At 37.7% G+C, this 27,198-nt stretch overlaps 7 protein-coding genes across 9 annotated transcripts; 3 read left to right on the top strand and 4 right to left on the bottom strand.

The window, feature by feature from the left end:
* Positions 1,266–2,900, bottom strand: LOC105169210. The gene has a single exon (XM_011089554.2). It carries the CDS (start codon positions 2,752–2,754, stop codon positions 1,453–1,455), a length of 1,302 nt encoding a protein of 433 aa, XP_011087856.1. The 5' UTR covers positions 2,755–2,900; the 3' UTR covers positions 1,266–1,452.
* On the top strand, positions 3,793–6,305 carry LOC105169209 (3-hydroxyacyl-[acyl-carrier-protein] dehydratase FabZ-like). Its single transcript, XM_011089553.2, has 4 exons — positions 3,793–4,235; positions 4,321–4,381; positions 4,496–4,640; positions 5,846–6,305. Exons 1-4 carry the CDS (start codon positions 4,007–4,009, stop codon positions 6,095–6,097), a joined length of 687 nt encoding a protein of 228 aa, XP_011087855.1. The 5' UTR covers positions 3,793–4,006; the 3' UTR covers positions 6,098–6,305.
* LOC105169208 (chlorophyll a-b binding protein CP24 10A, chloroplastic) lies at positions 6,440–7,502 on the bottom strand. Its single transcript, XM_011089551.2, has 2 exons — positions 7,205–7,502; positions 6,440–7,123 (listed from the first exon to the last, which is right to left on the bottom strand). The coding sequence occupies exons 1-2, from the start codon at positions 7,423–7,425 to the stop codon at positions 6,574–6,576; spliced, it is 771 nt and encodes a 256-aa protein (XP_011087853.1). The 5' UTR covers positions 7,426–7,502; the 3' UTR covers positions 6,440–6,573.
* Positions 9,261–14,526, top strand: LOC105169204 (probable protein phosphatase 2C 62). 3 transcript variants are annotated; one of them, XR_848395.2, is made up of 8 exons: positions 9,262–9,655; positions 9,970–11,252; positions 11,664–11,800; positions 12,062–12,128; positions 12,768–12,855; positions 13,062–13,375; positions 13,491–13,690; positions 13,975–14,046. XR_848395.2 is itself a non-coding variant. In XM_011089546.2 (8 exons), exons 1-8 carry the CDS (start codon positions 9,448–9,450, stop codon positions 14,152–14,154), a joined length of 2,406 nt encoding a protein of 801 aa, XP_011087848.1. In that variant the 5' UTR covers positions 9,262–9,447; the 3' UTR covers positions 14,155–14,526. The 3 variants fall into 3 exon arrangements, 2 of the variants coding, with proteins under 2 accessions (XP_011087849.1, XP_011087848.1); XM_011089546.2 differs by having other exon boundaries at positions 13,491–13,619; positions 13,975–14,526; XM_011089547.2 differs by lacking the exon at positions 13,491–13,690 and having other exon boundaries at positions 9,261–9,655; positions 13,975–14,526.
* Positions 16,626–19,177, top strand: LOC105169205 (non-specific lipid-transfer protein-like protein At2g13820). The gene is made up of 3 exons (XM_011089548.2): positions 16,626–17,079; positions 17,435–17,461; positions 18,760–19,177. Exons 1-3 carry the CDS (start codon positions 16,734–16,736, stop codon positions 18,936–18,938), a joined length of 552 nt encoding a protein of 183 aa, XP_011087850.1. The 5' UTR covers positions 16,626–16,733; the 3' UTR covers positions 18,939–19,177.
* LOC105169207 (sulfate transporter 1.3-like) lies at positions 18,972–22,975 on the bottom strand. The gene is made up of 14 exons (XM_011089550.2): positions 22,913–22,975; positions 22,372–22,716; positions 22,242–22,290; positions 21,955–22,159; positions 21,683–21,857; positions 21,522–21,587; positions 21,320–21,433; positions 21,125–21,241; positions 20,894–21,020; positions 20,519–20,805; positions 20,169–20,359; positions 19,934–20,019; positions 19,765–19,841; positions 18,972–19,651 (listed from the first exon to the last, which is right to left on the bottom strand). The coding sequence occupies exons 2-14, from the start codon at positions 22,693–22,695 to the stop codon at positions 19,514–19,516; spliced, it is 1,956 nt and encodes a 651-aa protein (XP_011087852.1). The 5' UTR covers positions 22,696–22,716; positions 22,913–22,975; the 3' UTR covers positions 18,972–19,513.
* On the bottom strand, positions 24,600–26,568 carry LOC105169203 (protein SODIUM POTASSIUM ROOT DEFECTIVE 2). Its single transcript, XM_011089545.2, has 3 exons — positions 26,059–26,568; positions 25,716–25,791; positions 24,600–24,834 (listed from the first exon to the last, which is right to left on the bottom strand). The coding sequence occupies exons 1-3, from the start codon at positions 26,377–26,379 to the stop codon at positions 24,713–24,715; spliced, it is 519 nt and encodes a 172-aa protein (XP_011087847.1). The 5' UTR covers positions 26,380–26,568; the 3' UTR covers positions 24,600–24,712.

The following is a 27,198-nucleotide window of genomic DNA, read 5'->3' as shown; positions in this document are numbered from 1 at the left end:
AAGCAAGCTATAGACTGGCTAATGTGTTAATCAGAAACTAAAGGTTTGTATTCTGGGAAGTACCAAAATCTCCGCATGGTTTCAGCATAAAATTTGTTTCGTGATATTGGTTAGTTAATCACATCTACTTCCTCTGAGATAGTTTTGAACAAGTTCTACAAGCCAGGTAGCAATTCTGGCTAAACCCGTTCCTTTCACTATTTATTCTACTCCAAATAAGTGCAGAAAACAAGTTTAATCAGCATATGATATATCAATAGACACTGAACTAATTAACTTCAGTTTTAAGATCTTTTGTTCTTTTAACCCTTCTGGTATCAACAGACACTAAACTTTATCGTCTTTTGTACTTTTACCCCTTCCGGTGAGACCAAATCCTCAACCAGTAAAGTTACTATGCGCTAATGTTCAGTAAGAAATTGCTCCAAGAGAGTGGAAGTTAGGAAGCTCATTAAGTAAACTACCATTTTCTCCATTTTTCATTGATCTTTCTCCCTTCTTAGTTTAAATACGGTACAGAAGAAGGATCCTGGACTATCTCAGAATTATTCCCTTAGCTTGTCTAGTTGTCCTAAAGATAGCCATCAAAACAAATGTAATATTTGTAGTTGTCATTAGATGGCTATGGTTCTGGTTTGTCCTTGATGTGAATATCAAATGTTATGTAAAGCTCATTTGGTTTTAGTTTTGCACTTCTGAACAGAGTAAAACTGTTCGTACTAGCTATAATATTGATAGGTTTTGGCAAGCTTGTTCAAATATAAAGAATCTTAAAAGTGGCCTCTAACCTCCTAGAAGAGTATGCTTTAAGCCAACCAGATGAACATACAAGAAGGACCAGAATAGGGTTACTCATCCCTCATAGAAAGACAAATAACTATACCAAACTCACAGTTGAGAAGCGAAAAGGGTGAAACACATTATTGCCTACAGTATCAATGCCAAAACAAGAAAAAATGGCTTATCCATTGAAATGTGTCAATCTCCCTTTGTCTTACCTTTTGTTTTGAGCTTCCGCTCGTTGACAATTGTTCTAGAAGAGGTACAAAAAACATAACTAGACAAACTATATTCATTCGCTCATTATCAATCTGACTTGAAGCAATTTACATATAATGAGGCCAGCATGTCAAGATATCTAGCTTCACAGAAACAATGATGCCTAAAATGAGGCAGTTCAGTAAGTTACAAAAAGCATTTGAATGCATGTATCCCGCAGGCAAAACAGCCGAATAAGCAATAGTAACAATAATACGCCCAGAACAAACGACAAAATTTCAAAGAGAACTGATTGAAATCAAATTAATAGCAAATCATAGGCTTACAAAGCATCTTGGGTGCATCTATCTCTTCAAAGTTAACACATTCATAGTCGTAGATACAAATAATATAGTTATATGTATACTAATAGTCATGATTTACACAAACCGCATAAATTCTCGCAATAAATTCTCACTTGGAGACCAAAAGTATCTCGGGTTTCTTGGCCTTACTGGGAGTGTTAGCATTTGAACCGGAAGCATTAGCAGCCGCTGTAGCTGCTGCCTTGGCTGCTTCACGTGCCCCCATATCAAGTTGAATCAAACTCCTTGTTGCAAGAATTGCTTGTGGAACCAGATCATGCGAAGCCCTAGCATACAGTCGCCGCACTGCCACTGATGCTGCATCCTTCACCTCCTCTACATTCAGTGGCCCCAGCAAACAATGTCCTAAAATCCTCAAAACGGGCTGCAATAATTCCCATGGCAGGGGAATTCTTGCATCCTTCCCTCCCACTTCCGCTGAATTATCATCCACAATATCCAAATCTTTGACTCTTTCCGCCACATTTTCAATCTCATCCGCCTCAACCCTAATATCATCCCCAAACCCATTGTCATTCTCATACCGGCCATTCTTTTCGACAAAATTCTCAGGTTTTTGGTCGAAATCTGATGTACAAGGGCAATCCTGCCCAGCCCAAACAGAAGCAAACTTGCAGAAGTCAAGCTTTGACCAACTGGGCATCTGGGAGATCTGCTTATAATAGCAATCGAGAGCAACCCCAACAATGCAGGCGCGTTTAGTGGATTTAACAGCGATCTGCGGCTCCAAAGGAGGCGACAGAACCCCGACCAAAGGTTTACTAGACTTAGAAGTAGGGTTTGAAGATTTAACAGGATTGCGAGGGGAGTGATAGAGCGAGGGCTGAGACAGATCAGGAATTGTAATAGTGACAGGCTTGCCGTTGCGTGCTTTGGTTTCGGAAGAGTAGAGAGCTAAGAGTACAGCTTCGAAACCGGAGAGAGAGACTGGAATATCCAACGGGGGATAGTGGATACGATGGAGGTAGATGGAGGAGATAAGCGGGAGGTAGGATAAAACGACGAGGCGTAGGTCAGGGTCAGAGGAGAGATAAGTATCATAAAGCCAGTGGCAGAGAGGATCGTCGCCAGAGCCGGATGAGGGAGAGTACAGGGCGGCGGAGACAGAAGAGTAGGCGGCGGACGAGAGGAGAAGAGAACGCGCAGGGCGGTCGGTGTCGGCAAGGGATGAAAGAGGATCTTCATCATCAGGGGAAGAGGGCAAAAGAGAAGAGAGGAGGTGGATGCGGGAGCGAGCTTTGGAGATGGACTCCCACCAGGAGTGCATAGGGTCAGAGGAGTGGCCGTTTGGGGGGGTTGGAGAGGAATTGTTGTTGGGGCGGCGGTGGTGGTCGGAAGAGGAGGTGGAGGAGGAGGGAGAGCCTCCGTGGAGGTGGAAGTTCAAGTCCATGGTGGTGGTGGAGGAGATCGGTGAGGCTCCGCCTCTCCGGTGAAGGGAATATTCTGAGGCTTATCAGTTTTTAGTCTGTTGAGGAGACGGGAGGCTTTGAGCAAGTGTTGCAGTGCAATGGACCACCACTGTTGATCGGGACAGCCTTTCATTTACTGGATATATAAATTTTATGACTCTCCTGTAAATGACCGAATTGCCCTTGCACATTAATGTAATGTTTGCATTTAAAACTAATTAATAAAAAAAATTGATCATTATATTTGAGTGATAGAAAACCATCTCAATTTTAATTACGAAATTAAATATTTGGTATAGATAAAAATTGATGCATTTATTTAATCTAATAGTTTTTTCACACAATGTTTATTTAAAATATATATATATTTTGGTTCCAAATGCAATTCACCACCACCACCATCACAACTATCCAACCATTTTTATATATATATAAAAGATGTTAAATTTGATATTTTTATTTATTTGGTGTGTCGCAACATACTCTATTTCTAAAAAATAGGGTATGTGGCAACATTTGTTGGTACCAATGCAATCACTCTCCTTCAAAAAAACATACATAATGTTTGGATTCGTTTTTTGAGTATTTTGTTGTATTTTGTGGAAATAAAGAGAGAAAAATAAAGATAAATAAGTGTGTATTAGAGATAGTATGTATGTTTGGATTTGTTTTTTAAGATAATTTAAAATAAGTATTGTATGTTTAATGTTGTATTTTGGGAGACAAAAATTACTTTTTATTGTCAATTCATAGTCAAATCATGTCTTTTTTATATATTTATGTATATGTATGTGTATATATATATGTATGTATTTATGCTAAAGCAATTTAAAATACTTAGATAAGATGTTTTTGAATGATGACAAACATTAAATATATTTTGACTCGTATCGAAAATAACTTAAAAATAAAAACAAACATAGCGATATGGATTTAGGCTTAGGAGTTGGGAGAAGTTGTTGATTTCCCACGTTGATAGCCCCATAACATAAATTGTAGATTGGAACAATCGCACTACATAAATTGCCTTTACCCTTGTAGCTGTTGCTGCTGTCCAATTCATGAATTTCTCCGCCCACTTCACTTCATTTCACTAGCCAGAGCCAGACTTCCAGCCTGCGGATACACCTAAAAAAACCAACCAATTCCTACCTCGTTTACGTCGTCCTCCCTACCTTCTTCTACCTCTGCATTCTACTTAAACAAATCTCTCGACTCAGGATTCGCTCGAAAATGGCTTCCGCAGTTATCTCCCAGTCTTTGTTATCATCTCTCACTTCTTCACCATCGAGAAATCCTAAGAAGAGCGTTGATACGCCTCTGCCTTTCTCTGTTTCCTTGAAGGAACCTCGTGTTATCTCCAGATCCCATGTCGTCTCGACCCATTTCAAGAAGGCCCACAAAAGCTTTATTGCCAACTGCGCTCCCTCCCCCGACTCTGCAGAAACCCCAATTGAATTGAGTATGAAATCTTGATTCTTTGGTCTTGTTTTCTTCACTTTTATGGGTTTGAGTTTTATGTGTTTTTGTGATTTTTCTTTTTTCAGAGTACCCTGCATTTCCCACAGTTATGGACATTAATCAGATTCGTGAAATTTTGCCTCACCGGTTAGTGTAAACATGTTCGATTGACGGCCTGAGCTAATCTTGATAAGGGTTCATTTGGATGTTATGTTAATGTTGATTCGATTTATCATTTGGGTTTTGTGTTTTGGGTTGTAGATTTCCGTTTTTGCTTGTGGATAGAGTGATTGAGTACAAACCTGGCGTGTCAGCTGTGGCTATCAAGAATGTGACCATAAATGATAATTTCTTTCCTGGGCACTTCCCTGAGAGGCCGATTATGCCTGGCGTGCTAATGGTTGAGGTAAACTATCACGTTTCTTCCAAAATAAGATAAAAATGTCACATATTGCTTATTACTCTTATCTGGACCACAAAGTAACTTTTCTTTCATCGCGCGTGATTATGGTTGTTTGAATCATCTCCAATGCATTGGTGTTGGGTGGTTCATGCACGATTGATGTCATTTCATGCTAATCATGATTGTCTGATATGTCTGAATGCTGGGAGTCTTTGATGTACCAAACACATTGCATTGTGATTGCTAGTGTATAAATAAGTCATAGAGGAAAAAACACACAATTTTAAGGATTTGTCTTGAATTTTGAATTGTGTGCAAATTACATGAACACACAATTGTACACGAGTTATGGGGAATAACTTATGTTGTGTGAAAGATCTCCATTGGAGATAGTTCTGAGATTCCCTTTTCCTAAATAAAAAGAGACTTCAAATATTTCTTTGTTGCTTTTAGTTCAAGTCTAACCACACATTGCCGGATGCTATCTGATCATCTGTCCTAGAACATGAACAATTCAGGGGAGAAAGTGGAAAGCTGTTGTAAGATGGCTTAAAACCTTCTATCTGTGGGTCATTCATTATTTCTCCTCCAGAGTGCACCTATTCTAGTGATTTCATTTCGTTCTCTATTGCCTTATAAAAATCTAGGCAGCCTATGAGTGAAAGCTTGAGGGAGAGGAGTACAATGTTTAATATTTGAAGGAAAGTTAATTACTCTTTTTAGAGGAACTATACAAATAATACTTTGTTTTTCAATGAGACTAATGCTTCAGAGTTTAATTTCTTGTCCTAGTTCTCCCATTGAGAAAAGTTGCTTAAATAAGTTTACTTGGTGAATACCATGTGGTTGATGCATGCTTATCTACTAAGGTGAGATGATGAAGTGCGTAAAGCTAGTTAGATGAAGGTAAAGTTTGAGTCCACACTCGACTTCTTTTGAGCTTAGTGCAAGATCCGATGTCCAGCCACGTAGCTAGATTTAGGTGACTAAGTCGCTTCTTTTCAATATAATAATTCTTCAAAAGTGAGGTTTAATTGTAGCAGTGTTATTTTTTTTTATTATTGGCTTAAATTTAATGGAGAATAGTGATAGTGGTAGCATGCTGTAACTACTGTTTCGTACACCAAGTTACTTCCCATAACGCCTCTTGTCCCAGGCTTGTATGTTTTCGCAGGACTTACTGATGAATGTGTTACTGCTTTATATAGGCAATGGCTCAGGTTGGTGGCTTGGTTATGCTACAACCAGAAGTGGGAGGTTCACGTGATAATTTCTTCTTTGCCGGAATTGACAAAGTGCGATTCAGAAAGCCAGTAATTGCAGGAGACACCTTAGTGATGAGAATGAACCTCATCAAGCTGCAGAAACGCTTTGGAATAGCAAAGATGGAAGGAAAAGCATATGTAGGGGGCGAAGTGGTTTGCGAGGGTGAATTCTTGATGGCTATGGGGAGCGAATGATGCACCAGAACACCGTCATATTTTTGCAACACCAATTGATAGTTTTCCTCTTCCCTTTTTATTTTCTCATCCTTGTATGTTTATTATGCGGAGAATGAAGACTGCTTTACCATTGTCTAGGAGCTGGAGACTAATGTTCATTCGAAAACTCAAAATTTTAGACTTGTATTGCTCAAATTCCCAATTCATCGATTTTCCTTTCCTCTGAGTTGAAGACATTCACGGTCATCCTAATGTATCGTGAACTTTACATGCATAGGCCTTGTTAGTTGCATATGTGTTGTTCTACTTGTACCGTGATTGGTGACTGATGATCGTTATATAATTGATGATAACTCGTTCATTATGCAATAATGTATGTAATCGGACAAAAACTACAGAAGTATAGATTTTCTTGAGGGGAATCTCAAAGCATGAATGATCAATCCATCTCCAATTTTGCTCTCTAAATTGCCAACTTTCCTTTATACAACAGTTTACAAGCCAAGGGCTCCAAGGGGTGTTTTCCCTTGCCCTGCCTCAAAGTAGAAGATGAGCATGGCCAACATGGCAATCCTAGCATGCTTAATCTCCGCAACCTTCAATCTCTCCAGCTTTTCAGTGTCAGGGATGTAAACTCCATCCTTCAGTGTACCAGCAAGGCTCAAGGGATCAAAGAATTTGCCGCCAGGGTACCCTTGATCACCCGTTGCATTCGCAAAATTCTCGGCAGTTCTTGACCAGGGAGTAGCCCATTCCACGGACTGCGACTCAGGGTTGAAGAAATCCACCCATCTCTTGCTCTCCACCCACCCCATGAGCAGGAGCTGAGTCCCGAGGAGAGTGCCAAACGAGAATGGAGCGACCGCGCCAGGAGCTGCACCGGCCTCAAACCAGGGGATGCCACTCCATGCCTGGCCGACAAAGATGCCAACCACAGCAGCCATCGCCCAGCGGCCATGGATCAGCTCAGCCTCCCTGTACCATTTCAAGAACGCTGGATCCTTTCCTAGGCCTAGCGGGTCGAAACCGTAGTCGCCCGGGAGCCTGCAGTTGGTTCATCATACAATCATCAACCAATTGAAACTATTTCATCAAAGATCACAAAAACATTGAAAAATGACTTACGAGCCATCCAGCCACTCAGGGTCAATCAAGTTACCACCACCCTTAACAGCCGGGATCCAAGACTTCTTTGGGGCGGCAGCCACCACGATGAACCTCTTGGTAGGCGCATCACCGCCGGCCCTGGCGGCAACGGGGGCGGTCAACAAGGCCTGGCTCTTCTTGCCACCGGTCAAGAAGGCAGATCCCAAGCCATTTACCAATGCAGCAGAAGTGGAAGCCATCCTTGTTTCTCTCTAGATATAGCTAATTAGAGCTTGAAAGCCAAAATCTAAGAGACAGTCAGTAGCTATGAGTTTGGACTTAAAGGGAATCAAAAGGAGAGCAGTGTGGGAGCCAAGTAGGATAAGTGAAATCTTGAACAAAATCTAGGCAACTCCAGTGGATAGGTTTCTGACCAATGAGATCAGCATGTTAATCCACACCTTCCACAGGGGTTCCATCCACGTGGACAGCTTCATCCAAACAAGTTCTTGTGTTGGAAGGGCTCGTAATTCTTGGGATTTTTTGGGCTTAATTTTCAGTATCTCTGAGTTGGGAATTGATGTGCAAAAATACATGAGCAAAGTACACAGTTCTAGAGTTGTTGATAGCCAGACGTGCTACTACTTCAATCCCACCAACAAAATTTAATGTTTTTGGTCTCCTTTTCCTTTCTTAATCTTGTTGTAAAATTTTTGTTAAAAATTGATGTTCGCCTTACAAAAATATTCGGAATCATGCCCGCTTTCACTGTTCACACTGTTTTTAAAGGGAAAAATTATAATTTATCGCCCGTGATATTGTAAATGTGCAAATTATTTTTCTATAAAAAAATTAGCAATTTATACCTCCTTATTTTTTAAAATATAGCAATTTACCCCATCGTACTTTTTAAAATTAAGCATTTTACCTCCCTAGACAGGGGGTAAATTGGTTTTTTTTTCACAAAATACAGGGGCATAAATTGCTATTTATTTTTACAAGGAGTAATTTGATCATTTGCAATATCACATGGGGATAAATTCATTAAACCCATTTTTAAAATTAGGGTTGATTTAATTTAGATCTCTCTTGAAAATGTAAAATTATAATTTTTCTAATTTTTTATTTTGAAATTATACTGGTACTTTTTGTTTAAAATTGTATCATTTATGTTGAAGTTTGGACGAAAAATATTAACATTTTAGTAAAATATTGACATAAATTTCTAATTTTACTTTTTATTTAGCTTTCTGTACAATTTATTGACAATGATACCGGATGTTTATGGCAACAAACCCAAACCTTGCTAGCCCACTTGTTGTCAGTGAGCTGAACGTCAGGCGAACCAACCCAGTCTCGGTCACAAGTCCAAATCAACAAGCCCACGGCCCATCCACTGCAAACGATGTGTCAACATTAATCTACGGACAAAGTGTTAGCTCACCCTAAAAAGGGCGCCAATGCGGTCATATGCCAGCTAGATCTGGCTGGTAAAAAACATAAGTCACTAATTTCTTGATTTGCGACTATCGTGTTGGCATAAATCTTGGAACCACGTGTCCGACATCAAGATAAATACTATCTCCAAACATCCAAGATTCAAAATTAAAAAATGATTGGTTTTTTCATTCATGATAGTTATTTGTTATGCAATAATTATAATTTAAGAATAATAATTTATTATTATTACACTATTATAACTTTATGTATATTATTTTTATATAAATGAAAGGTAAAGTTTATATAAATTTTTTTGTTGACGTCCATATTTTTTGTTCAGACTCTAATAGAAAGGTGGATAATTATAAACGAAAAGTTATTAAAGAATGTAAGTGTTATTTTGAAAGATTTTTGGGGAAAAAACGTTATATTATATTTTTATAGAGGATATAGTGTAATTAGACTAAAAAAAGAAAAAATTAATATGCATAAATTTTCAAATAAATATATTGTAGTTATAATTAAACTAAATTTTACAAGGTAAAAAATGTATTTCAGCCTTTGAAAAAATAATAGAGTTTTCCAAGCGAAGACTGATATTATTTGCCATGAAATTGCACGTAATATGTTATTTTGTAGACAGAAATAGCTCTTTCCAGACCTTCTCTCTTTATCCACTTGTTCCAAACACAAACAGCCCTTAAATTTTTCGCCTCTTCTCTCCATCCACACACACACAGATTTTCCCAAACTCAGCAGAAACTCTCCACATACCACTAATAATAATTTTCTCCTTGTAATTATGTAACATACACTCAACAGCCCTTTTGTCAGCAGCAGCAATGGCTGATCTTTTCTGCAGTTTCTTGGATTTTCAATCTCTTAACACCAACTTTAAATTTCATTTGTTTTTGGCTCCAAAGCATTACTGTTCTTCTGCACTTGTTCCCTCCCACAGTTTAAGAATTAATGGAATAAAAAGAAGACCACTTCATCTCACTCTGTTCTCCAGACCCTCTTCTCCAAACTTTGATGTCATTTCAACTCACGGTATGCCTTTTGCTCCTCATCGTTGTCCTCACATTCTTGTTTTTTACAGTCTTATGTGATTTCCTTTCTGTTGAATTATGGTAATATAGGCCTTTTCTTTTAGTTTTTCTTGGAGTTTGTTTGTTCCTGCTATTTGTTAATCTGCTTCTTGCTTTCTTGTTCTCTTGGTGGTTTGTTTTTTGTTTCTTGGTGAATGGAACTCGGGTGACAATGCGAGGACCTCAGCAAAAGTAAAATTGGAAAAGAAATAAAGCTCCAGTTTTTTGTGGAATTCTTGTTTGTGATCTTCTGGTTTTTGTTGATTGTCTTGGCAGAGCATGCGGATGGTAGTCTTTTGTTTCGGTTTGGGGATCCAAGTGAAGCTGCAAAAAATGTGAAAATGGAAGAGTCCAAGACTGTGAAGGAGGAGATAGAAAGGGAAGGGGAAGACGGATATACTGTGGTGAAGGTTTTGGACGGTGATCATGAAGCAGAGGTAATTGTGAAGAAAGCAGATAGAGAGGTAACCAGCTCTGGCTTGACTGAGGTGGCTGATCGGACTGATTCAATAGTTATTAGCAGTGGAAGCATTAGTGTCATTCAAGTAGACAATGACTCGCGTGAGAAATTATTGGAAGGTTCAAATGACAGTGAATTGCCCGTTTTGAATTCAAGTAAAGATATAGAAGTTATTTCTCCGCCTGATATTGACATAGAGCATGTCGGGAATGTGGAGGAAGATCTGAATGGGGAGCATGAGGATTCAAGTCTGGTGGCCAAGGCTTCTATACTTGATGAGAATTCTGAAAATGGGAATAGTGTTGCTACGGTGGAAGTATTGGAAGAGGAGACTGTTGGCGTTACTTCTACTCCTGGTTTTGTCATGGAGCACACTGGAAACGTGGAGGAAGTTCTGAATGAGGAATGTGGGGATTCAAGTCCAACGGATGCCTCCATACTTGGCAAGAGTTCTGAAATGGAGAATATTAGTACTGAGGTGGAATTGTTGGAAAGGGATACTGCTGAGTCAACCACATTGATTTCCTTAATGCCCAAGCCAATTACTGCTGTACCTGACAATGATGTTTTTCAGGCTAGTATAGAGAGTGTTCTTACTACGGATGCATCTGCAGATTCTGAACATCAGAATTTGGAAAGCGAGATGCAAAACGAAAGCGTTGAAGGTGGTAGAGAAAGTATAGAAAATGACTTGGAGTCTCCGCCCCCTCAGTCACAAACAGCTATAAGTTTGTCTCAAGAGATTGAGGATCAGAATTTGCAAGCTCGGGTGCAAGATTTGACAAAGGGAAAGGGAGGTGACAGTGAAATGAATCAAACTGGGGCCCTTGGGATGACAACTGTGGTAGATAGTGATAGCAATGAAAATGACATGAATGACACTGAGGCCAAATACCCTCCTATTCCCAATGAGGCTGAGGAGTCCGGAACTGAGAGTGGGGTGCTGAACGAGATTGTTGAAGATGGAAGCGAAAGTGCTGTGATCCCCTTAAATACTGTGTCTCCTCAGTTGAAAGCTGAACCGATGCTTGATGAGGAAACTGGTACTGACATTTCGGAAGAATCTGCGGAAGATGATGGAGCTGAGAGCCTAACAGTGGTTAGTTGAACCATTTGACAAGTCTCAAACACATACCATATCATAATTGTCTCATTTATTTGGCAATGTGCACATTAGTTCTTTTAGCTAAAAGCATGAATTTAGTAAAACAAACCAGGACTAAGAAATGTTGAGTCTGTGCTCACCAAAATTCTTTAGGCTCCATCCTATAACTATAACTACATGTCACCTACAACTTATATGACTTAGAAGAGATAGTGATGGTACTGGAAATGACCAATCATTTAGCAATACATCCACATCATCTGTTCCTATTCATAACTTGAAGATTTTATGTTTGATATTTTGCAGTTGGCCCACTGATCCTATTGATATTTGAGCATTGAGAAAAAAGTAATCTGTTTTACCCTCATACAAAGAATCTGAGTGCTTACAAAAATATATTTACAGCTTAATGACGTACCTCAGAACTTAATTCTCGAATCAGAAGGGACAGAAGTCAATGACAATCTGCAGAGTCGTAAACTTGTAGAAGCATCAGGACATGAACTGACAGAGCTGAAATCTACTGAATCTGCTACAGAGAGGTTTGTCCCTGGGCACGGCCCTTATCTGCTTTCCTGCATTTTTGTGATCCATTGTATTATTGATAACCAGGCATTCTCCGCTAATCACTGAAACCCTGTATCTGACATCTGATCACTTGTTTTATTGTATCTACTTTTGGGAGTGCAAAGTCATTGAATACCATTCCTCAGAAGATTACTTTGGTAGTTGATGTCTAATATTTCTGCATGATAATAACACCTTATCAGATGTGTGGACATCTGATACATTGCTCTTAACAGCCAGGAAATCTTGCAAACGAACTTTGTTTTATCTTCCGGTGCTGCTTTGTTGCCGCATCCTTCTAAGGTATCTCATGACCATTTCCTTCTTACTCTAGCCTCCATTTCAGAGTTCAACCATGTTATGCAACCACTTCTTTAAGTGAGTCCAAAATGTTTCTATTAGAGGCTAGGGGCTAAACATGAACTAGAAACTGACACCGGTTTACTACTTATGGCATTTGCTGGCACCCGTCTGAGAAAGATAATGCCCCTAGTGAAAACTTATTGCAACATCAATAAAACACAGGGATTGATTTCCATTCATTTCCTTCTCGTTTCTTTGTGCGTTTTAAAAGTTTGATCTTCATTTCTTAAAATAATTTAAGTTACAAGAGATCGGTTTATTTAATGCTAGACGGACAGGGATCAAACCAAGCAGCAATAAAGTAGCCTAAATTTTTTCCTAGATATGCCACTGATGGAAGTTTCAGGTCCATTTTATTAAAACTATTGACATATATAATATATGTATACATAAGTTTGAGTTTGCATGGTTTAAAGTGTAAATCGAGAAGACGGAATTGTTGCAGCTGTATCAACCAGTTAAGTGCTTTAGCCAACATATGGACTAAATGGAAATTTCTTACTGAAAATGTGACTAGTTAGTTATCTTTCTGTTGTCACAACAGTATGAGTGAGTAATTCAAAAAATAATAAATTCCAGGTGTTGACAGGTGGAGAGGATGCGTATTTCATTGCTGGTCAAACATGGCTAGGTGTAGCTGATGGAGTTGGTCAGTGGTCACTGGAAGGTATCCATCCTCATAGTACTTACTGTAATTCTCTAGCATCTTCCACTCTTGAAAGTTTTCTGTCTTTGAACTATTAACCAGTTTCAGCCAGTGAGTTCACACAAGGCAGTTTTATCCTGAAGAAAATTCTTGATATCCCAATTGAGTCAGCATCCTAAAATAGTAAAATACGTCAAGATAACTATTATGCTGTTCTTTCTCTTTAGGGACCAAACAAGGAGTTTATGCTCGAGAGCTCATGAAAAACTGTGAAAAGTTCATCGCTGATCACAATGGAGATTCATTAAACAATCCCATGGAATTGCTTAATCTCAGTGTTGCTGAAACACACTATCCTGGGCCCTCAACAGTTTTGATTGCTCAACTTGTTGGTCAGGATCTTCATGTGGCCAATGTTGGAGACTCAGGATTTATTGTTCTGCGGCATGGTGCTGTTTACAAGAGATCTTCACCTATGGTCCATGCATTTCATTTCACGAAGCGAATTGAAACAGGCGACGACCCCTCTCATCTTGCTGAGGTATGCTCTGTCTAAACTATAAAAAAGAATTGCATTTAGGAAAAAAAGGGGTAAAAGTTGTATTAGTTGTTGCGTGAATTGTGGTTACTATTTTTTCGATTTCTTTTGGCTTCAGTTGTACAGAGTTGATTTAGAGGAAGATGATATGATCATCACTGCAACCGATGGACTTCTCGACAATTTATATGACCAAGAAATTTCGTCAATAGTCGTGAATTCACTTGCAGCTGATAAAAAGCTGGAGGTACAGTAGTTCTTGCAGAAAATATGCAGTTTCCTAGAGGAGAAAAATGATTCTCTACAAGCTGCACACAAGTGAGCAAAACATACAAAAAAGATAAAAATCTTGAATCCTTGAGAATAAGTGTCTGTTTGTTTGTTTGGTTGGTGAAATGAAAGAATTAGATGTTAATTAAATGTTTGTAAATGTGAGGCAGAGCTCACCATAATTTCCGTCTTAAATTTAGTAAAAGTTTCCATCTTAGGTAATTCGCCGATTTTAAATTGGACATTATTTAAGAATACGAATCCATGAATTCTTAGGGTGCATGTCAAAATCATCGCAGTCCGTGATTCACGGTTTTTATCAAAACTTTCAGGAAATTGCAGAGTTGTTGGCAACAAAAGCACAAGATGTTGGTAGTTCTATGTCTGGGAGAAGTCCATTCGCTGATGAAGCTCAAGCAGCCGGTTTTGCTGGATACACTGGTGGGAAGCTTGACGATGTGGCTGTTATTGTATCTATTGTCCAAAGACAGTCCACTCCTCAAACGATGTGACTCAGTTCTCCATCTGCATCTTCTCTTGCTCCATCTTTGTGAATACAGTTAGTGTTTCAAACTTTTGAATCTTCAATTTTCTAAACTACTTGGTGCTCATTGGCAACATGTCCTTTGTTACGTTCATCACATCGATCAGTTGGAAATCCGCTATGTCATAACTTAAGTTGTTTGGTTTGGATGATATTCTTTGTAATGAAGTCGTTCAGAATCCTTGTCGCTGACGGTCATTGTTAGTACAGCCCCTTGGGGTTAGAATCTCTGTTAGCTAGAGCAGTAGAGATTTGCTCTTTTCCACATTTACTGTATGATGTTTGTGTTCTTAGTGACATGCTGACAGACAATACTAGCCATCTTTGGACTCTTGTTCTATCAGGTTGCGTTTGGCTTAATAGATTCGGAGCAAATGATATTACATTCATAATAACAAATCGATTAAGCTTGTCTGATAATGTCATATTATGATGGATTTTAAATTTTTAAATTCCTATTTTGAGTTATTTTCAAACCATTCCAACGAATTCAACTGAGTTTAGTCCTTTCGTCAAATCTTTTTCCTTAAATTTAAATCCTTCCATCCGAACGCAACTTCAAAATCATATGTCAATAAGTCATATTGACATGATTACAAGATAATGCATTGTAGCCTCCCTCATGTGTAATATGCATGCAATGGTTCCAGATCAATGGAAACACATTCCACGTGATCACAATTGGCGTATATTTTTACATCGCAACGTGTATATGTAAAATACAATACGAGCAGGAACACGAAAATTTGCAATAAAAAGATCTTGAGTTACCTTAACAAGCAAGAATAGCTGGAAAAAAGTTGACGACTTTCCAAAAAGTCAGTTCATTTTTTGTTGGGAGTCGATGGACGGAGCACGAAACGGAGGCCCCCCCACCTTTTACCACCCTTCTTTCTTTTTTCCAAGAAGAAAGCGGGTAGGACTATTGGCTATACGTTTGTGTTTAACTATGAACATATCAGATAACTGAACAATCAGCTTAGGTATTGATCTCATCAACATAGCACGGTCAAGAGTTGAGTAAAGTTAACAGAATTCCATTAATGAGTGAACTTTGATGAACCATAGCAATGAAAAGGGGAATCATATACTCTTCCAGGAGGGGGAGATCATGCATGCATGCATACATACATACATACATGGCTCAAAAAGCATCCAGACATCTGGAAATTGAAAGCACGATTCTGAAGATAGCGTGTGGCGTCTAAGAAAGGAAGAAAGAATAAAGATAGAGAAAAGAATTCTAGAATGTTCCCAAGGAATATATTCACTGCACTATTGCACCACCACCATTTTATTCCTCTTAAAAATACAAATAAAATTGCAATTGGCTCCCTTAATTTATCATAATTACAAAATATTTTTAATTATTTAAAAAAATTATAAATAGTATTTATAATTTTTAAACAATAAGAGAATATTTATAATTAAGTCAAATCACATGAGAATCTCTTCTATTTTACCTTTGATTTTATGGGGAAAAAAATTCGCACCGTATAATTATTAATATAATATAAGACGTCGAAATATTAATTTTATGAATTTTGAGTATGAGTTATTAATGATCTTGACGCTGAAATTATTTTTATTACTCGTGAATATATTAAATATTTGAACAATCGACACAAATATTGGTACAGTATAATTGAAGGTCAAGTAAAGTTATCGAAACGGAAAAACATGTTAGATTTCACATTTTATTTAAGAAATAATTATAATACTATTCATGTTTATTTTTATCTAATAAACAGATTTATCTATTAATTAAAATTTATTGAACATATTGGTATTAGCAAAAAAAAAATTGAGTGAAAACTCATATTTATTCTAATTGACTTATTACTAACTTATGTATGTCATACAAATTTTTTTCTGACCAAACTACTTTTATAAATTTTTACAAACTAATGCATGTGAGGAGGTAGATTTTCACATTTATAAAAGTAGTTTAATTTAAAAATTTGTTTAACTTATAATAAATTAATTATAATTTAATTGTGGATAAATATGAATATTTGTTTAATTTTTTTCTAATATCAGCAAATTTCATTAATTTTAACTAATTTAAATATCTGTTAGTTAAATAAGAACAAACGTTAAGGATAATAAATGTAATTAATCGAATTATAAAAAATTTATGTGAAGTGCATAAAATCTCAAAAAGAATACTTAAATTAAATTATTCTTTTTATTTATGTATTAAATAAATAAATAAATACAATATTAGTTTTATAATTAAAAAATGTGGGGTCTGTCTGGAGTGTCACAGCCATCATTATTTTGAACTCCCCAAATTCTCACTCCAAGGTAGAACCCTAAAATCGATGGCAGAACCGCAGACCTCTTTCCACACCTGCCCTCCACGTGTCCCCACTCACATTCCCATTATACCCTTGCTTTTTCCACTATTCCCATTTCCCGCCCCTTCTTACATATAGCATACAACACAACAGAAGCCCCCACCCCCTCATCACCTTTGAATTGAACCCCCTCCAGTCTAAATTCTTGCAGTTTTCCACTCTCTCTCAACTTCAGAGTCTCTCAAAAATGGCAGTGGCCTTTAGATTCCCTCTCTTCTGCATGTTTTTTGCTTTTTCCGCAGCAGTTTTCGTCTCCGCTGCAGGCCATTCGGCCCCGGCCCCGGCGGTGGATTGCTCGAGTCTGGTCTTGAACATGGCGGACTGTTTGTCTTACGTGACGGCGGGAAGCACGTCGAAGAAGCCGGAGGGCACGTGCTGTTCGGGGCTCAAGACTGTGCTCAAAACCGACGCGGAGTGCCTTTGCGAGGCGTTTAAGAACAGCGCGCAGTTGGGGGTCACTCTGAATGTGAGCAAGGCGTTGGGGCTGCATGCTGCCTGCCATGTTTCTGCACCTTCCATTAGCAACTGCGGCCGTAAGTTTGTTTAGCTTCAGTTCTTTATCGTTCATGGTTTGATGATCTGGGTTTTCTTTATTTATTTCAATTTTTTCCTCCAAAAGCTTTCTTAGTTATTCTTGAGTTTAGGACTTTCTGATTTCCTGAGAATGTAATTAAAGGTGGCTGTATTTTTGGTTTTTTTTTTTTCCTCTCTTTTCATAGGAGAAAAAATTCACTTTCTAGATTGTGGAATACTCATTTCTAGTTACGAGCTTCTCTCCCTCACCCTCTGTGTGTGTTAAAAACAAATGATCTAAAAATATTTTATTCCTATGCATGTTGAAATTAACACAGTGTTCTTTGTTTCTTCCTTATTTTCTCTTTTCTACAGTAAGCACTGGCATTGGCGCTGCCCCAGGTACATACAAATCTTGTCAACTTCCTCTAATTTATCCCCATAACATGTTCGTATCTCACTGATACGAGTTTATCGTTAAAATTCGCAATATAGAATCAGTTTTATATTTAATCGAATATGATACAGTAAAGAGTACAAGATGTCAGTTCTTGGAAACAATTTTTTTCCTTTCTCTCTTTCTAAATCACTGTAAATTTTTTAGAATTAAAATCTTGGTCATGTTTGTAATTATATCAGCATTTCTTTTCTATTTCCCCTTTGCTTCTTGGTTTCTGTCTGCGAATGGAGTGAATTTATTATGATGATGTGTCTGGAATGTTCAATTTTCTTGGTTTAGTTTAATTTCAGGTATCTTTTATTTACTCAGTTCTGTCTTCATTATCTGCTTCTGGAGACCTTGATGTCTTCACGTGATTGTGTAGTTCTGTCATTTATTGATGCCTTCCTTGATAATATAGGAAAGCGGGCCTAATATTTGTGAAGGCCCATGTCATTTATAGGTCTCTTGTGATTGTATCAGTTAACTGCCTTTGTTTTTTTTCCTTTGTCTGGGGATTTCACAACTGGTTAAAATTCATTGTACTATTGGGCTCCCACTTTTGAGAAACTCTGGTGCTTGTGAGCAATGCTGATGTTAATTTAAGAGTTGTTTGAAATAACTTTTTTTAAGTGCTTGTCGGTTTTCTTTTGAAAATAAACTGAGAAGCGTTTTTTTTATTTTTTTTGACAACATCTAATTTTGGGCTGCCTAAATTAAGTTTATTTAGGCCAAAAGTTGTATGTTTCTTCCCGGCAATTTATTTTTACAGTTTATTGGTATATTGTCAATGATAAGCTTTTTCCCCCATGATGCTCCCACTTTAATCTTTTATTTTTGGGTCACTTTTAACTTTTTATTTTTCCCATCTCGATCCTTAATACAACCGAGCGTGCAATTTTTCCTTCAATAAGAGCAGAAACTATTGTATGCACGCACTTAATCTTGTCCTTTTAGGTACGCCCTCTTAATTTATACCCCGGCAGAAACCACTATAAGTTATCAGCTCGACTTATAGTGTCTTTTGTAAGCAAATTGCTTATAAATCATTGTTTCCGAACTAAATGACTTGAAGAAGGTATATGCATTTCTTCTGGATAGCGCATGAGTTGATCAATGTATTTGAATTTGATATTTTGCAGTATACTTGAATTCAGGCCTGATTTCCAAGCTGTGTTGTCTTTTACTGCATTTCTTCTTGAGAACAAAGCTTATTACATACAACAGATCTCCTAACATGATTGTTTGCTGTCTGCTACAGCTCTTTCTCCATTGGCACTGTCTCCAAGCTCCATTGCCGGGGCTCCAACCACCGGCATTGGAGCTAATGAAGCTGCTCCAGCACCAGCTCCTGGTAGCTCAGGTTCCTCCACACTGACCACCTCCATCGGGTCGTTCGTGCTTACCATGGTTGCTGCTGTATCGTTTGCCTTGTTCTGAGAGCGTATGGCGGTCCTTTTTTTCTGAAATTGGTCTATTCTCGTGTGATTAATTCTAGTGATGTTGCTTATTTAGTAAGAGTTAAATTGTGTTGCTAGTCCTTTTAGATTATATATGTCGAGAGCACAGGTACATAGAGCCGATCTGGGCTACTTCTTGTTAGTGTTGGAGATGAGACTTTGTGCTGACTGCTGTATGCACGATGGATGTTTGATTTACTTATTATACTCTTAGCATCCCATGGTTTTCCAAGTGTTGGTAGTACTCATACCAGTCTTATATTAAAATTATTTTAATTACCAAGTGCAAAATTCCTTATTGGATGGATTTGTTTCGCTGTCGTGCCTGGCACATCAAAGGCTATTACTTCAACTTGGACTACACAGAGCCAGAGAAAGGGGATGAAATCAGGAGAATATGCAAGGAAAAATATGTACAGTTGCGGAGTTTCTGGACACATGGACACCACCTCCAGAATAGAGTAAAACTAGTTTCCTAAGTCCAATAAATATTTAGAATCTTCTTCCTCAATACACAAATCAGTTGCATATTGCCATAGGGTCGATAAAAATGATCTAAGGCTCCATCTTAGGTGCCAAAGTCATGACAGCATCTCCAACAGTGAGGAAAATCTTGTCGTCTCCGACCATGTTGGCAAAGTCAGACGAGTGGAGCTTGTCCAGCACTACTTGCCCTGGATTTGCAAGAACAAGCTGCATGCCGATAATCACAACAGATCAAGGTAAATTCTGATTGGGTGCTGTATCATACAGTGTATGTATGACGTGTGTGAAGATTTAGGTGAATTGCCAGAGACTAATTTTACCTGTGTATGTCTCTTTTTTAGACTCTTATGTAAATCTTCAAGGGCATGAATCCCACTTGTGTCTATGTCAGTTACAGCTGAAACAGAAACAGAAAAGCTTTAGTCTCAGTTTCACCAATAATGTAAGAGCAGAAAAGTTGCCTGAAATGAAGCCAAGAATGATCCATACGCGACATTTCAATGATCAGATACTGAATTCTTGCTTCGTTGTTTTCTTTCAGTAGTTCCTCTTCGTCGTTGAGCAATCTCAGTATCCTGCACTTACCAAGTTTTTGCAGCCGTTACGGCCAGCAATGGAAAATTCCAAGGTGTATATGTAGCGTGTGTTTTGCAATAAAAGTTCTAGACTCTAGAGTGGATCAACATATATATATATATATATATATATATATATACATACATACCTCTCCCTGATGTAATTGGAGTTGGAAAAATAGATTGCAGAATCGACTCTCACAATCAGAACTCCTGGAACTTTTATTGCTTCCGGGTACTGCTGAATGTTCCTGTAAACTGTAGTCCTTGGAATTCGACCCAGAACTGCAGTTCGTGGCCTCGTGACCTGGAGAAGAATCTTGGCGAAAGATATAGCAACCTGTTGAATTGCAGGAAGCGTTCAATGATGCTTGGTGAGCTTATAAACTCTTCGAAATATATTATAAGATGTTTTGAGAGCTTGTAACATGTTGTAAAGTGTTTGGTATAAACTTATAAGATTCTTAAATTAGTTTTAACTGCTTATGGTTTCACTTACAGCGATCAAAAGGCCTATCTCAACAGAGGCAAAGACAACGCCAAAGAAGGCTCCCATGCAAGCAACAAAATCGAACTTATCGATCTTCCATATGAGAATCATCGCCTGGTAGTCGAATAATCCCACCACAGCTGATATGATGATGGAGGCCAGAATGGCATTGGGGGTGTACTTGAAAAGTGGGGTGATCACTTCCAGTGTTAGCAAAACAACACAAGACATTACGATGTTGGAGACGGCCGTGTTGCATCCAGCCATGTAGTTCACAGCCGAACGTGAAAAAGAACCTGTCAGGATTTGAGAAATCAGGTGCAATTCCGATATTGAAAAAATTTTAGAGAAACGCATTCGTGTAAACCTATTTTTCTAACTTACCTGTGGCTACGTAACAAGAAGTCATGGAGCCAACAATGTTCATCGTGCCTAACGCCACCATTTCCTTGTTACCATCCAAGTGATAGTCCTTCATTGCTGCAAAGGTTCTACCAATTGCTACAGCTTCCTATGGCATATGTATATTAATGTTTGATCAGTTTTACTGATGTAATAATATTACACCAGGAATGAGAGTTGAGTTAGAATTTTGTTGTCTTTTTAGCACTGTACCGTAAGGGCGATCATCCCTGCAACGACACCGATTCTTAAACCTTTCGTCATATAACTGCCAGTGAAATGTATTTCACTCACAGATGGAGGATTGATTCCTCTTTCAATATGGTTCACCTTCAGACATCGTAAAAAGGTTTGTTAGCTTGAGTTGCATGAGTGTTTCTGAATTATCGATGCAATTGAAATACTCACAATTTGGACTCCTTTCTTCTCTGCATGGGTGATGAAAACAAAGAAGGTTGAAATGATAACTGAAATCAATGGCGCAATAGCAGGAACCCAGAACAGTTTCTTCTTCGTTTTTCCCTGATATTCCAAGAAAAAAACTAATCCTGGGGTTCATGGGAATAATTAAGCTGAATTAGGAAAATCAGCCAGAGTTGGTATTTCATACAATGTACTTGGCGAGGAGCAGGAAAATCAAGAACGCAACTCCTATGATTATAGTCTGCCAATTCCACTGTCATAAAAAGAGGCCAGTTTAAGATGATAAAAAATGAAGCTGTATTATGGAAGAGCTTAAGTGCGATTGTGTTTTTGCATAATGATTCTTACCCCATGATGCACGTTGGTCCAGACAGACCGCATAACGGAAACTATGTCTGATTTCTTGGTGAAAGTCTTCATGCCGAGCAAACCTTTGAGCTGTTGAAGGCTGATGGTGATGGCTGCTCCAGCCATGAACCCAACGATGGCAGCATGGGACAGGAAGTCGATCAAGAATCCCAGTCTGAAACCAGACAGGAAATCCAGCAAGAACGTTATGTATGACATGAGATTGGCTGATGATTCTTTCTCATGCAATGACAACAAAGAAAGAACAAGACCTGAAAAATCCTAGGACGAACTGAGTAACTCCAGCAAAGAATGTAGCTGTAAATGCGAGCCGTTCATACTCGTGTTTGTTCCTGGGATCAATCTCCTCCTGAAGCATACTCCCGAGCAAGAGGGACACCACAGCAACTGGGCCGATGGCAATATCTCTTGAGCTGCCCATGATGGCATAAATCAGGGGTGGAATGAAACTACTGTCTGCAATTGGGCACAAAATTAAGGTGTGATCAGACTGTTTGATTTGTGCTAAATAGTGCTAAGTTTCTGCATTGAAACTTACACAGCCCAAACTGGGAATCCATATTTGCAAGTTTTGAATATCCAATATCCTGAAAATCAAGAAATGTAAGAAATGGACAAAGGGAGCTTGAGGAGCAAACAAGAATCAGTTCCGAGAAATTCTTGAGTACCTGAGGGATACAGAGACTTGCAATGGTAAGTCCAGCAATGAGATCACCTTTGAACATGGAAAGCTTGTACCTTCTTCCCCACTCAAGAATTGGGAAAACGGCCTGGATTCCCAGCCACAACTGCTTCGACTTTGGTTGGTCCTTGAAAGGCCGCAACGGGTCATCATGGAAGAAAGTCTCCTTGAAAGTAAATTTAAACTCCTTAAACAAGCTCTGCTTGGGGGGCACTCCCACCTTGTGAACATACGGCGTGCTATCTGCATGGCGACGTGAAGACACTGCATTCGCAGTGTCGGACTCATCCGCAACACGGTTCCCAGTCATTGCGGCGGAGAAACAGATCAACTGTGAAGAAAAAAGAAACAAAAACAGATCAATGATCACAATATTCAAGAATACAGATATATGACCTTAAGCTAAAAAAGGTCGATACGAAAATATTTTTATGCACTTGATCTTCATTACTAATAGTAAGAATATTTCACGTTTAAATGTTGAAATGGTTCCAAGAATGCTGCAAATTCATGCAAGACTTTATCACCTGGAGGAACTTGCGACTGAAATACTCTATCAGTACATGACAGATGATGCAGAAACTATAGCTTATATAAGCTGCAAGAATCTAAAGTCAACTAGAGAAGAACATGATGGAAAGACATGTCATCCCAGATAGGAATGAATCTAGTCCACATAAAAACCTACATTCAAATTTCCCTAAAGGGCATACGGTCTTCGGTATTATAAGTAGTTAAGTTAACGTCGACACGACTATTTAATCATGAATTATTGAGGACAGTACTAATCTATAGCATAAACTATAATCTGAATAAGTTGACTTTAGCAACTGATAACATATTTGAAATCCAAGTGCACAACTACTCTACCGCCCTTCGTTTAGTTCCACAAATTAGTATGCTGAAGTTTCAAAGTCTGTGATATTCCCATCCATTAATATTAACGGCTCGCAATGAACAAAATAATACGTAAAATGCGACATCTCAGTCAGCTGTGGCGAGTGTAGTGACTCTTCAGTTTTCTGAACTGCCAAAGACCCTTTGAGGACAACCACTTGTTGCATTCAAAAAAGGAGAACGATGGAGACGGGGCGCAGTCTTTGGTAATGATTTGTGGCTTCAATTGTTGTCTGGTAAGAGAGAAGTAAGGCTCATCTATTTTGATAAGTGCAGACTATGATAAGATTTGAGGTAAGATGATGAAGACTAGCAGATCATTGACATGCCAAATGTATATTATACTGTTTGGAGGGAGGAAAAGACAGATTCATATGAAGTCATGGAGAGAAATGGATAATGCTGATTAAATTATAACATTGATTGGTTGATAATTATCATTGATCACAAATATATGCTGCATATATAGTATAATTAAATTAGAAATCAAAATAAAACAGCAACCTTAATCCTTTTGAACTTGTTGGTGATGGTTCCTTGTCCGGATGCAAAACAATACCTTCTTTTCACCTTAATGGAATCATACGATACATTTGTTGATGTAAAAGGAAAATGATGTAAGAGTTTTAGTTTTGGACTAACCCTCATAGTTTGACTGGCTTTTCAAGTTTCTGGCCTTTTCACTTTTCACCTCAAGTACTAAAAATTGTAGAGTGAAAGTAAACAAAAATTCTTTACTTTTTCTTTTCCCTCTGTAGCTTTCTGTGAGCAATCCTGACCCTTTGGTACAAGCATTTGACGCAGTCCATTGAGACGTAAATTAAACCAAAATCACTAATTATAATCGATTCAGAAATCATCGTTGCAGCTCAAACTCATTTCTACATCGATTCAATTTCGTAACACATTTCATAGAAAGTATGCTCATGGGCCAACGCCTCATCAGCACAAATCCTCATGATGAACACGCAGGCCTAACGTAGGCCGTCCTGACCCCACACCGATCGTTCAGTTCCTATCTTGGAACTCTAAAACGTAAGAGTCGGCTATGCTATCTTCAAGAGTTTGTTCATTTAGTGCCTCACTATAAGATCCCTTTACAAGAATGATCGGTCGATATTCACCATACATGTCGCTTATAGTAAATCGATCTCCTCCCAAAGCAACAATTTTTAAATTATGAACTGTTGGATTATATTCGTTATAGATTTAACAATTTGTATTAATTTATCTAAATAAATTAAATAAGCATGAGAATATATGTATATATATATACATTAATATAAAAAATCAGTAGATGAATTTGATTGTGAGGGGTAGCACAGAAGTAAACATATTATTATTATTAGAACAAAAGCAATCCCTCTTAACTCAAACTTTGGTATTTGGCCACTCCCTCTCTTCCATAGAACACATTGAAATAGAATTCATCAACACGCCCAGAATTCTGCCTTCTTCACCTTTGATATGCTCTCCAGCACCCCAGATGGTGACACGTGTCCCATCACAGTCACCCTCTTGCTCTCTAGATCAATGCTGAATGACGTCACCCCTTCAATAATTCAAATTCCGACGTTACTTACTGTAATAATTCTTTCACAAGTACTTGTGTTTGTTATATATCATAAACCAATGGAAATTACATTTAGATAAGTGGTTTACATACATCGATATAGACACACATTTGATTTTATTGAAATACATATTATAATAAAATAAAATATCAAAAAATATATTTAGATGACGTAATGGGTAATAACGCTGCATACATCTTAATTGGCATATTTTCAAAAGAGACGAGTATAAATACCAATAAAATATTAAATTATGTTACCAAACAGAAAGATATGATATTCGACATTTAAATTCTCGCAAATAAAAAGAAAAAAGTAGTGTTATTTTCAAGACCATCCCAAAATCATAATAGTGTCAAGTCTCTTTTATTTTTAGTTGCAAAGAATCATTTCAAAATTTGAATTGTGCCCAAAAGTTTCCATAAATGATGTAAGGATCTGTACAAAATCAACCACCTGTGTCCTATATATGTAGTAGTCCAAATTGGTTTTACCTGACCGACCGGATTAAGAAAGACAGGAGTCCCAGGACAGCTATGTATGTTTACTCAGAAATTAAGGGTAAAATGTCTCAGTAGTCTGACTGTCAAACTGATACTTTGAATCCATTTTTGCTATTTTTAGAAATTTGTTTGCTGTCATCTGCTTCATATGTATATATGCATCAAGACAACCAGTATAACATATGTACTATTTATATGTTGTCCTACCAACAAATTAAAATTTGTCAGCTTTTTGAATTCTTGATGATTGAGAAATAATTGATCTATATAGAAAAAGCTTTAATATAATCCCAATTAAATAAAATAAATAAACAACGTATTAACTATTGAGTTACAAAATTATTTCAAAAATTTACCTTCCATTTTGGACAGATGCTTCTTAACTTTACCAGCACACCCTTGACAGTGAATCGACACTCTCATCACAACCACCTGCATGCCACCAAACAATTATCACCTAATTATCCTAATCCTCATCCAATCCCAAAAAATAAATAAATAAATTCTAACCCCGAATTTCGTTTGGCCAAATTCGAATTAATTATATAGCGTACGTAATATATTTGTCATATAATTCAATAAAAATAATCAGCATATATATTAATATTTGTTATAATATGGTTTTCTCCAAACAAGAATATGATTTGTGAGGAACTCGGAAGTTAATTATGATAGAGTGCAAAAAGATGGAAAAATAACCTGAAAGACATTGTCATGACCAGATATTGCTAGTGAAGTAGTAGTAGTAGTAGCTTCTTGAGCCACCTTTTCTTGATCTGTTTTCAGACAAACAGGAAATGCTCTCGTCCCGACCGACGAGGAGTGACTAATCGAGCGTCGACGTTGTTGTTCCCCTAGTCGAACGTAGTTGGTGCTGTTGATGAGTCTGACATGATCGACGAGCGTTCTGTCTGGCACGACCACTGACCGGTTGTCTTGGCTCATGCAAACTGCAGTTGATGCATGAGAGTGACACATGAAACCCTTCATTTTCTTGGCTGTCTTCATCTTCATCGCCATTGTTTCTCTCTCTCTCTCTCTCTCTCTCTCTCTCTCTCTGTGTGTGTGTGTGTGTTAAGAAGAATGCAATTAGTGCTAGATATAGTGTGTGTGTGTGTGTGTGTTATAGCACCTAGCAATGTTTTTTGAGGTTGTTATTAAATGTAGTGGACATAAGGATGAGGCTCTAGTGTGTTTTCTGTGTGTTTGTTTGAGGAGTAATGGTGTGTCTTTATGAATTGGGTGAAAAAGGTTATATATTTTGCAAAAATTCATGTTACCCTGCAAACTGCTGGTAGAGAATATAATGAATATTAAAGTAAAAAATGACATTATTACGTACGATGTAACAACTCAACATCCATTTGCTCCCGTATATATCCCTTTAGACGAGCTATATTTTGTATCGACAATGTAAAAATAATTGACTCGAATTGGTCTGAATAGAGACTCGATTGGCCACATGATAAGTATTATTACATTTACTATATAATTCATCATACATTTTTATATTGCACAATGATTATATAATGAATATAATTCACTATCACATAATTAACTTAAAATAGATCACTAGAATTGGATCCAAATTAGAATTTGTTGGGCATCATGAAAATGTGACATTGCGGATATATGATGAGTATGTGTAAGTTAATGTGCATGGTAATAAAAGCACAGAAGTTAATGATGCATGGGTGATATACCGCTAATGTAATTATTTCAGGATGGGGACTGAAAACCGGCAGTAATGCATGAATTATGAGTCCTCAGTAGCTGTCCTGACTTAATTTCTCATAATTACATTGAAAAGGAAATTTTGGAATCAAAATGTCCCAAATT

The sequence above is a fragment of the Sesamum indicum genome, linkage group LG8, assembly GCF_000512975.1.
Source record: "Sesamum indicum cultivar Zhongzhi No. 13 linkage group LG8, S_indicum_v1.0, whole genome shotgun sequence".
Classification (NCBI taxonomy): Eukaryota; Viridiplantae; Streptophyta; class Magnoliopsida; order Lamiales; family Pedaliaceae; genus Sesamum; species Sesamum indicum.
Note: the sequence above shows the minus strand (reverse complement) of the source record. Positions and strands in the feature narration are given on the sequence as shown.

Coding starts and splice junctions, on each gene's coding strand:
- LOC105169210 (XM_011089554.2), bottom strand. CDS start 2,754: ATGGACTTGAACTTCCACCTCCACGGAGGCTCTCCCTCCTCCTCCACC.
- LOC105169209 (XM_011089553.2), top strand. CDS start 4,007: ATGGCTTCCGCAGTTATCTCCCAGTCTTTGTTATCATCTCTCACTTCT. Junction 4,382..4,495: donor CGTGAAATTTTGCCTCACCG/GTTAGTGTAAAC, acceptor TTTGGGTTGTAG/ATTTCCGTTTTTGCTTGTGG. Junction 4,641..5,845: donor CTGGCGTGCTAATGGTTGAG/GTAAACTATCAC, acceptor TGCTTTATATAG/GCAATGGCTCAGGTTGGTGG.
- LOC105169208 (XM_011089551.2), bottom strand. CDS start 7,425: ATGGCTTCCACTTCTGCTGCATTGGTAAATGGCTTGGGATCTGCCTTC. Junction 7,124..7,204: donor CCTGAGTGGCTGGATGGCTC/GTAAGTCATTTT, acceptor AACCAACTGCAG/GCTCCCGGGCGACTACGGTT.
- LOC105169204 (XM_011089546.2), top strand. CDS start 9,448: ATGGCTGATCTTTTCTGCAGTTTCTTGGATTTTCAATCTCTTAACACC. Junction 11,253..11,663: donor GAGCTGAGAGCCTAACAGTG/GTTAGTTGAACC, acceptor ATATATTTACAG/CTTAATGACGTACCTCAGAA. Junction 11,801..12,061: donor ACTGAATCTGCTACAGAGAG/GTTTGTCCCTGG, acceptor TGCTCTTAACAG/CCAGGAAATCTTGCAAACGA.
- LOC105169205 (XM_011089548.2), top strand. CDS start 16,734: ATGGCAGTGGCCTTTAGATTCCCTCTCTTCTGCATGTTTTTTGCTTTT. Junction 17,080..17,434: donor TTCCATTAGCAACTGCGGCC/GTAAGTTTGTTT, acceptor TCTTTTCTACAG/TAAGCACTGGCATTGGCGCT. Junction 17,462..18,759: donor TGGCATTGGCGCTGCCCCAG/GTACATACAAAT, acceptor TGTCTGCTACAG/CTCTTTCTCCATTGGCACTG.
- LOC105169207 (XM_011089550.2), bottom strand. CDS start 22,695: ATGACTGGGAACCGTGTTGCGGATGAGTCCGACACTGCGAATGCAGTG. Junction 20,360..20,518: donor AGATAGGCCTTTTGATCGCT/GTAAGTGAAACC, acceptor GCAATTCAACAG/GTTGCTATATCTTTCGCCAA. Junction 20,020..20,168: donor TCCAATTACATCAGGGAGAG/GTATGTATGTAT, acceptor TGGTAAGTGCAG/GATACTGAGATTGCTCAACG.
- LOC105169203 (XM_011089545.2), bottom strand. CDS start 26,379: ATGGCGATGAAGATGAAGACAGCCAAGAAAATGAAGGGTTTCATGTGT. Junction 25,792..26,058: donor GTCATGACAATGTCTTTCAG/GTTATTTTTCCA, acceptor GGTGGCATGCAG/GTGGTTGTGATGAGAGTGTC. Junction 24,835..25,715: donor GCATCTGTCCAAAATGGAAG/GTAAATTTTTGA, acceptor GAATTATTGAAG/GGGTGACGTCATTCAGCATT.